The sequence below is a fragment of the Cystoisospora suis genome (assembly GCF_002600585.1).
Source record: "Cystoisospora suis strain Wien I chromosome Unknown contig_1370, whole genome shotgun sequence".
NCBI classification, from domain to species: Eukaryota; Apicomplexa; class Conoidasida; order Eucoccidiorida; family Sarcocystidae; genus Cystoisospora; species Cystoisospora suis.
In genome coordinates, this window is record NW_027154170.1 from 287 (window position 1) to 10396 (window position 10110).

The 10110-nt window shown below is 44.9% G+C and overlaps 1 protein-coding gene across 1 annotated transcript; it reads left to right on the forward strand.

The window, feature by feature from the left end:
• Window positions 1–4: 4 nt before the first annotated feature.
• On the forward strand, window positions 5–3256 carry CSUI_003153 (uncharacterized protein; the record flags this gene model as incomplete). Its single annotated transcript, XM_068063351.1, has 4 exons — window positions 5–660; window positions 1516–1709; window positions 2308–2344; window positions 3141–3256. Coding segments are annotated over 3 exons (876 nt in total), but the record flags the coding sequence as incomplete, so codon positions are not given.
• Window positions 3257–10110: the final 6854 nt, after the last annotated feature.

Below are 10110 nucleotides of genomic sequence, written 5' to 3' on the forward strand. Positions count from 1 at the left end.
AGAGAAAGAAAGAAAGAACAATGAAAACGAACCTCTCTCTCCAGGTAGAGAGACGCATGTGCTCGGGTCTTCTAGAGGGACTTCAGACAGGACAGAAAAGGAAGACGAAGAAGAAGAAAGAAGAAAGAAAAGAAGAAGATTTGGGGAAGAAGAGGGAAGAGAGGACAAGAAGAGAAACGAAGGAAGTAGTAGATCAGTCCAAGGAAAATTAACTATGTCTATCGAAGGTCTACAAGATCATGGAGAAGAGCACCAAGGAGAAACTCCTAAAAAGGACGCATGTCTTCTTTCTTCTTCTCCCTCCTCCTCCTCCTCATCGCGGTCTTCTCATTCTCTTCAGACTGACGAAGTTCATGAGAAGTTGCCAAAGAAATCTCTTTTAATGAAGAAAACAGAGAAAGGAGAGAGCTCCATTGGAGGAAGAAGGGACGGCTCGTCTAGCAGTCTGCTTCTCCGTTCGGATAAGAAACATAAAGGAAGAGAAAGAAAGATCTTTTCTTCTTTTTCTTCTTCTTCTCTTCTCCAACATAACCGGGCTTCCTCTGATCACTTCAGTATACGATTTGGAGATGAAGATAGCCACTCCTTCTCTCTTTCTTCTTCGTTTCTCAATTCTTCGTCTTCTTCTTTCTCTCATCTCCGGAGAAAGAAAGACCCTCTGTAAGATCCTTCTCTCGGCTGTATCCATCTATTTATCTATCTTTCATGTATATAAGAGACCAGGGAGTGTCTTTCTTTCTCTTGTCCTTCTTTTCCTCTCTTTCCTGTTTTCTTGCCTCGTGGCCGTCGTGTGAATCCTCTGCTGTCCTTCGTCTTTCCTCTGCTCTTCGTAGGCTTCTCATTAGACAATATAAAGATGGAGAAAGATGCCTCTTCGACAATAGCAGAGGAACTCTTCTCTCTTCTCAGAGGGTAGAATCTCATACATGTCTATGTAGCTATGCATGCAGTCAGAGAGGCGTTTTCTTTTGCATCTATATATCGCTTCACGTAGTGTATGTATGTCTTCGCCTCTCTCTCTCTCTATATATATATATATATATATGTACATGTTTCTTCTTCTCTTTTTGAATCTGACGATTCTTCGTAGGGTATGTGTGTCGTATTCTCTCCGTTGTCCCTATACGGACTTATCTACACATGCACACATAAGAAGATAGCTGCCTAGAGATCCACGTATACTCAGGTGCATGTCTACATATAGATATAGATATGAGCCTCCTCGACTTCCTAGCTATATATATACATGTATATTGCTCTATTCATTTGGTGTGTAAGAGCCATGTAATTGAGTGCATATATATATCTATATATATACATTCTTTCATCTTTTTCCTGGCTCACTACGGAGAAGATGGAATTTGTCAATGGGAGGAAATTGCATGCGCTTATATTAGTAGAGTGGAGACTCTTCCCTCCTATCCTCGTCATCTGTCTCTGCTGTACATACACCTCACTATCTATACACAGAATTCATTGTGTTTTCCTTCTCTTTTGCTTTTTATCTTTCAACAGTTCTTCTTCTTCATCCTCTTCTCTTTCAAATCAAAGTCTTTTAGGAACGAAGTTGAATAAGATGAAGGAGAAGTCGTTGTCTGTTCAGAAAAACCTTTCGTCTTTTTCTTCTGCATGCGCTTCTTCCTCTGGGAAAGAGAGAGATATTTCTTCTTCCTCTTCTTCTTCCAAACAGAAGGGTACACGGCCTGCAGGTAAGAGCAGAAAGATAAGCATGAAGGACAGACAAAGAGAGATTCTTTCTTTTTTTCTCTTCTTTTCTCCTGTCTTCTTCTCATTCGATCTCTCGCTCTGTTTTCTTTCTCAGGTTCATTGCCTCCTCTAATGTGCTCTTACGTATGCGTATGCATGCGGGACTTACTGTATCTACACATATATATATCTATCTATATACGTATACGTGCGTATATGTTTCTTTGTGTATGTATAGATATATATATATATATATGTAGATGTATGCATGCATCTATGTGTAATGAGGTGTCCATAGAACGGATATGGAGTGGATTAGATACATACATCATTTAGACAGAAAGAGAGATAGGAATCTATGCAAGCAGAAGATAAGGAAAGACTTGAGATAAATCTAGGGATGCAGAGAGAAACCGACGTCTCCTCCTTCATCTTGTTGATCGTCTGTATTCATCTTCTATCTTTTTCTTTCATCGCTACAGGATGATTGAATCTACTGAAGTTTTCCTCTTATCACATAAATCATCTTCCTTCTCTCTCTTTTTCAATTTGCTTCTTCTCGCGTTGGCTCGTGTCGCTTGTTTGTATCGACTCTTGTAGGTTTCGCTGGCCTTCTAAAGCGGTAAAGAAAGAAAGAGTGAGAAAGAAAGAAAGAAAGAAAGAAGAGGAATCATCTCCTGGGACGGAAAAAGACAGAGAGAGGAAGATTGAAAGTTTAGACTCTTCAGCATCCTCCTGCCTTGGGCATTTTGAGGCCCCAAAGCAGATTGTCTCCTCTCACACGCAGTGGACGTATTCTATAAGAGAGATTATATCTCTATGTGAATGTTGTGCATCTATACACATATATATACACCTATATATGTATGAAGCTTACACCACACTTTTGGAAGAGGGGAAAGGCTGAGGGAGAGATAAAGCTTGGCTTCCTATAAAGGAGGAGAAGAAGAAGACACAGCAGATGAACAAGAGAGGTCTGTAAGGATACCTTTATATGTGTACACACCCGCATGTAGATAGATAGGAATGGATACGCGGATATTTGGAGCCAAGTGACCTCGCTATCTTACATATAGACAGATCGAGGGAGATAAATAGATAGATAGGTAGATACATAGAGGGACATATGCGTTCATATGGGTACACAAAGATAAACAGAGGGAGATAAGTAGAGATGTCTTTGATAGAAACCGTGAGAATGAATTACTCGAATAGTTCTCCTTTCCTGAAAGACGACGAAAGGTACATGGTGTGTGTACACCTGGGGGGATGTTTTCTATGACTCAATCATGCAGAAAAGAAGTAAGAAGACGCCGCAGTCATTGAATGGGACTGATCTCTACACAGTTAAACGACTGGGGAGAGAAGAAGAAGAAGAAGGAAGAAGAGAAGAAGCTTCCTCTTTCTTCCCTTGTCTCTCGCATGTGGTTTAGGTCCAAAGAGGGGAGAAGAGAATTTCTTCAGTCAACATCGAGGGATTCATGGTTCGAGAATATCTTGCTTCGCCTTTGTTTTTTGACAAACGTTTCTAGTCACGTTATCATCATTTTGGCAGGTGTACGTACACCTGAGTCGCAGCAGGGAGCGACAGTAGTAAGGAATGTTGACTTCTCCCTGTTTTCTCTTGACTGACTCCTTTAGTATTCTCACCAGCTGCCCTTTTTTCCTTTTCTTAACAAAGACTGAAAAAGACTTTTCAAGAAATCTCTGAGACTTTGAAGTGTCTCCATTCTTTTCTTCTTATCATAGAAAGAAGCTATCTCGAGGTTCATTGTCTCTTCCTTTCTCTCCTGTCAACGCTAACCGCTTCGTCTGCTTACACTCCTCTCGAATTTTCTCAAGGGAATCGTAGAGTCTCTCCCTTCTTTTCTTTCTCTCTTCTTCTACTTCTTCGGAAGAAGAGAATTTTCCTTGACTATGAAGAACCCTCCTATCTTACAGAGAGAGAGAGATGAACGTTTCTCTCTTCCGAAGTCGGGAGACTTCTCTGTAGTCTAGCAACGCCGTAGGTGAATAGATAGGAATAGGTTGACTGATACACAAACCTACGTAGGTAGATGGATAGAGATGGAGATAGATGGAGACAGATAGATACCTAGGTAGGCGGATGTGGATTGAAAGATAGAGAGGTGTATAGTAAGAGATAGCCAGATAGACTGACCGGTAGCGATAAATAGCGAAGTCGGGTAGAGTGATATAGGTCCAGTTCAGACCAGTAGATAGACAGATACAAGATTCTGCAGAGTTCCATTGACAGCTAAGACTGAAAGCGAAGAAAGAAGGAACATGCAGATGATCTTGCTCTTCTTCTTTCTCTCTTTCTTATTTTAGATGCACTTTAGCCGCAGTATCATTTTTCCGGTATGTATCTCCTAATTGATAACGAGATATTGGAACGAGACCTCCTCACGCCATTATGAGGGAAGGCCTTTTAGCTCAAATGAAAGAAGAAACGTCTCTATGTGTCCTCTGCTTGCTTCTCTTGGGATTGTGTGATCTTCAGCTTTACGATTTCTCTAAGACAAAGTTCACACATGTGCGCCTCCATGTGTACGAACATGAGGAAGATACATATGGATATATATGTTCATATATATATACATATATAAATGAATATATATGTCCATGTATATACATATATATATGATGACATATGCGCGTGAACAACATGTATATAGTGGATAAGTTTGGGTAGGCTCATTCAAGCCTTTACGTAGGTCTTCTTCCTACGCACACGGAAAGTACACATCTACATGGGTACTGCATGCAATAGAATAGATGAGAATGAGTAGATAAGATCACCTCAATAATATTCATTATCGAGACTTCTTTCTCTTTTCATGTCTTTCATCCTTTATGATGAGATGAGACTGTCGTCTCCCTTCTCAAATATGTCTGCTAACCTGTGCTGTACAGACATATTCATAGAGAGATAGACATGGATACACGTATCCAAAGAAAGAAGAGATTGGCGTATAGAGTTGCGGGAAGGAGGCGTTAGCTGGACTCACCTCACTCATAGGAAAACTTCTGACCGTAGTCGATAGCTGCGCGGTGAATCTTAGGCACGTCAATCAACAGAGGCAGTTTGAAGCGCGATAAGTGTCGGAGTGGGCATACCGCCAGACGACGAGGCGAGGCGAGGCGAGTGAGACTTGCTGGAAGACATCAAGCGACAACTCCGGAAGCGACAATTCTGTTGAGGGATATCTAACGATGATTCCTCGAAGAATAACACGCAGGGGAACCGAAGTTAGATGGCGACTCCCCCGGCCCTGACACTCCATGAAAGTTGAGAAGCAACTCCCTCTACTCCTACTGCTGCTAGGCCCCATAGTAAACGGTTGCTGAGTGGCTGGCTCATGAGTTCTAGATCATCTGAGGCAGGGGAATGAACGCGATTCTTAAAGATTTCTGGATGTCTTGATCTGTTTCTTTACCCATGGGACTCGTTCGTGAGATCATTCTTTCTTTGACAAGGATTCTCCATGATCTTCTCTCAGGGACTTCTCACGTGGCAAGAGCAGAGTGGCACCTCGAACAAAACACACGACACACAGGTCCATATCTATAGCAGGACAGGATGAATTCATACGTCTTTGTCTATTATTGTGTACACACTTGCAACTCTAGAGTAATCACACACACCTTGCGCATACACCTTTGTCACGGCTTTCTTCAGTGATCAAGGGTTCACGAGTCAACACGCGACTCTTTTTTCTTCCCTTGTCAATCAGGTTGACGTCGGGTATTCCTTGCGGAGCTGCTCCTGCGGGAGGTCGGCGGGCAGCAGCGACGTTCATGAAGGAACCCGCCGAGTTGTCTGTGTGCGTGTCACTGAAGAGGGGAAATAGGACAGTGAAGAGATTTCTTTCGGCTCTGCTAGCCTGAACTAGACATTTTCTGTTATAGAGTGCGAACGAACGAACTTGTTTGAAACGAGCCCTTCTGCGCGGCGCACTTGGGGCGGACAGACAGAGTGAGACACTCTTTGAACGCCCCGGCAATTCCACCAGGCAGATTCTCACGTGTCAAAGGTGAGAGTTTCTATCCGTTCACGATGTGAATGTGTTGTTTAATCAGTGCTGCCTTTGATTTCTTTCGCTTTGAGACTTCTTCGTGTCTCTTGTCCTGTTCGCTTCCTCGTTTCGAAGGGGAATGACCGGCAGATCAAGAATGAAGGTACCTCACAAGCGACGGCGTGAAGGAAAGACGATGACTTACTGGCTGATTTATGGTGTGATCTACGCATCGAACACTAGGACGGTCAGTTAACTTTGATTGATAAGATCAAGACAACTCCCATAATGAATGGCTCTCGATTTTCGAAAAGAAAGGCAGTCGGAAGGTGCGAGCAACCACCCAAGATCGATCCTGTTGCCCGTGTATCGAAGCCACAGTCCCACACAGACGGGTGCTCAAAAGCGTCAGAGACAGAACACGCAAAGCTCCGACAAGTCACCACCTCACCTCACACTGTTTTCTTCCGAATACTTCCCGTGTGACTGAGAAACACACCTCATGACTTCCTTGTCAGACGTAAGGCGAGAGAGAGCTACCTAGCCATTAAAAAGTGTAGACACAACAATAAATAGGTGGGTGTATGCAGAAGCGAGCAAGGGTGCCGGCTTGGGCGTCTACCACGATCTGTCTGCGAAGAATCACCGAGGACGCCCCTGTGTGTCCACCCTCACTGCACACTTAGGCTGGGCAAGATCTCAGGGACGTTCCCTTCATGTGGTAGTACCTCTCCGATCTCGGCATTATCAGATCTCTTTTTTATCTTTCCGTTCATTTGTTACTGTTACCCTGTCAGCTCGGTGGAAAACTTTCCAGATTCGTTGAGGTAGTGGTTCGTCGGGAAGAAAGACAAAATGGCGGTGGCGATGTCTTCCCTGTCTCCCGCTTCTTTTCCGCGTAACTCTGCCTGCAGGAACTGGGTTTCTAAAGGCCGAAATGTGTGGTACGTTCTTTTGGTTATCTTCTCATTGAGCGTCCTGTTGGCAGCAGGAAGCGATGATGATCCGGGCGCGGCAGGGGGGGCGGACGGGTCGGACACGCCGGAGAGTCCCGAACCGACCGACGACGAACGTTTCCCACTTCGTGAGTCGAGGTTTTGGATCTATAACGGGGTCCTGCAAGCGAATCCAGAAAGATGCTATACCAACTTTGTCATTTCTCCGTTTTCTATCTTAGGTATGTTCCGCGCATTGGAAGTCGGTGCGGGCGGCGAGACACTAGCGCAGATGAGACTTTTCTTCAATGAAGAAACCAGCCAGGTAGTTCCACCGGTTCTTCAACAACCTGCGGTTTTCAAGTATGCGGAGAAACTCTACCTTCACATCGATGAAGCAGATGAACGACTCATCGAGTACCGCAGTCGGATCGCAGATCTTGGAGGCGAGGTTGCACCTTTCGATTTCCCAGACCGGGCATCAGCTGTCGCGGATATCAATCACTATGTGAGCCAGAGAACGGACGGTCTGATCGAGAGTATCGTGTCTCGGCAGGACTTTCCAACTATTCCGTTAATAACGGCTGTTAATGCAGCGATTCTCAAGGCCCAGTGGAAGACCCCGTTTTCAACTGTGTTAGAAGACGTTTTCTTTGGTCTGACTCCGGAGCGTGAGCAGGTAGCGCAACGCGTTCTGTTCATGCGGGAAACCTTCACAGCGTCTGAGATTTACTATGCGTACGCTGAAGACAAGGGCACGACCATACGCATTCCCTTGGCCGATAGAAGACTCGGGATGTTCATTATGATGCCTGAGAACTACGAGGAGCTCTCGGCCGATTTAGAACGTCTCCACCGCCATCTTGATTACCTACTAGAATCTCTGTACACTTTGCAGGAGCACCCAAACAGGCACATTCGTGTTTCGATGCCCAAGTTCCATATACACCCGGACTCTTGCAAGGTTGATGTTCTTCCTGCCATGGAAGCCATCGGGATTACTCATCTCACACATAATGCTGATTTCTCACGCATGACGGAGCGTCCCGAGGTTAACGTCGATATGTGGGTTCACGAAGCTGGCATAACTGCCGATGAGGCCGGCATCGTTGCCACGGGTGCATCGGCTGGTAGAGTTCTCGGGAGTGAATCAGGGGCGCTCCCTCCACTCGACTTGACTTTTGATCATCCATTCTATTTTGCTGTTATGTATCATCCCTACTGGGGACGCCTTGACTACCAACGGGACAGTGTCTTCTTATTCAGCGGTCATCTCGTTGATGCCGCTGGCGCACAGACGGGATTGGCGCCCTCGGATCGTCGATGAGAGAAAAAGCCAGTTCAGAACGAGTAGATAGATGTTTGTCTTCTTGGAAAGAGTTCAGTATACATGAAGAGAAAGGTACATAAAAAGATGCCATCTTCTGTTGGACACTTCAGCAGGTAGGTGCAGTGGTGTCCACGTTTTTTGTCTCTTTCCTGTATATTTGGTACAAGTTTCTTTACTTCTCATGAATGCCAACTATCATCATCATCTGGTACATGTATACCCAGCCTGTCATCCTTTTTCTTTCTTGCTTGTATTGTCTTCAATGTCACTCTACGCAGGAAGGGTTCCCATTTTTCTCTCCTTCCGGCAAAAGCATGTTCGCGTGGTTCATCCGGCACAATGGGGCACTCACTCTCCGGGTGTGCATGCCCATACATTATAGAGAAGATAAGGAGTTATATATATAGGTAAATTGAGGTAGGATTTGTATGGTGCTTGCTATAGACGTTGTACTTTCCAAAGAGAAAGATCTTGTACATACAGATTCTGTTTGTCGTGGCTAAACAAACAGAGCGCCATGAGGGCCTGTGTGGCACAACTCTCTGCTGCGCGTCGATGGACGCGAGCGCTTGTGTTGGATGAAATTCACGGCGAGAGTTTCTATGGAGAGCTACCAGTGCTACTAGTACAAACAAATTCATTCGCTAATCTGAAACGAATCTTTTCTTCCATTTAAAGACCTACCATGGAAACTTGCGCCGAAAGAGCATTCTCGTACAGAGGGTTGTCAGCTCGCATAACGATGAGGGCGAGGTTTGAAGAAGAGCCCGACATTGAAGGCATCGACGAATGAGGGAGAGAGAGTGGTATACTTTTACGATTGTCGGTGTTGCCTTGTTCTCTCTGTAGCCAATAGAGGTACAGTCAGCATATCCAGGCAGCTGAACCTCCCCGTAGGAGGCCGCAGTAGTTCGATCGTAGGAGACAGAAGCGGGCAATAGCCACATCGTCTTCATGGGAGCTGCACACTTAACCTTGTGTTTGAAATCGTAAGCAAATCTCTGCGAGGGAAGACACTCATCGTGACCAGGCGAAGGAGCCTCGCTTTTGATGACGGGGAACTGCTGAGGGTGTCAGAAACTAACGGAGATGCCAAGAAACGTTAAACAAGCCAACTTTCTGTTCACTAGCTAGACGTACTACCTTTCACACTAGCTTACAACGTGAGGTATGCGTAGGAGGCGAAACACAAGTCCTGCAAGGAAACATGTGTGTGTGGAAGTATCGACAGAGTTGTAGATGATTACTTCTTTCGACTTATAAACAGGATAATTCTCGCTCGTCTCTTGACTGTGTAGGCCAGACAGGAGACACGTCGGTCCGGGCGGATACCCATTCCTGTCCTTCCCTCTCCCCCTTCTCCGCATCCACCTCGAGAGCATACGTATTATGGATAGGAGCCAGCCAGCAAGCGTCTATGTCTTAGTCGGTGATGTCGGTTTTCTGGCCTATACACAGTCAAGACACGAGCGAGAAGAAAAAAGTCCTCCCCTGAAGAGTATCTGCCCTCTTTTCTTCTTATCCTTTACATGTTCACTGAAGCTTCTTTCTTTCTCCGTTTCTCTCCGCTCAGTCTCACCTTCTCCGTCTGACACTCGTCTTCGGTTCCCTAGTAAGAATCCTCTCCTAGATTCTTTTCTTTCTTCATCCTCCTCTTTCTCCTCTGCCTCTATATTCCACCCCAATCAGAGGAAAAAGAAAATCACTTTTTCACCAACGCAAAAGGCATTCCTCGAAAGGAGAAAGAAGTTTGTCTACCGGTTACCATGATATTCCCCTCTAATGTCTCAAGGACAAAGAATGCACGCACGCAGATATACGTCTGCTACGTGCATACATACATTGGCGTCACGTGTGTGCATATAGCTACGGATGTTTTCTGTTTATGTAATAAAGAAGTTCAAATGAGAAAAAGTGACTTGGTTATGTGTTCGTTTACGTACTACGTACGTGTAAACGTATATATATATATATTCAAATATGAGTGCTTCAGAATAGATACGTGTGGTGATATATACTTCCTGGAATCGGGTTGAGTATCAACACTTCGATCTTTAAATGTCCCATTTGAATGGGCGGGCACTCTCGTTCTGGTCTGGCCGCGGATCCTTTGTCCGCT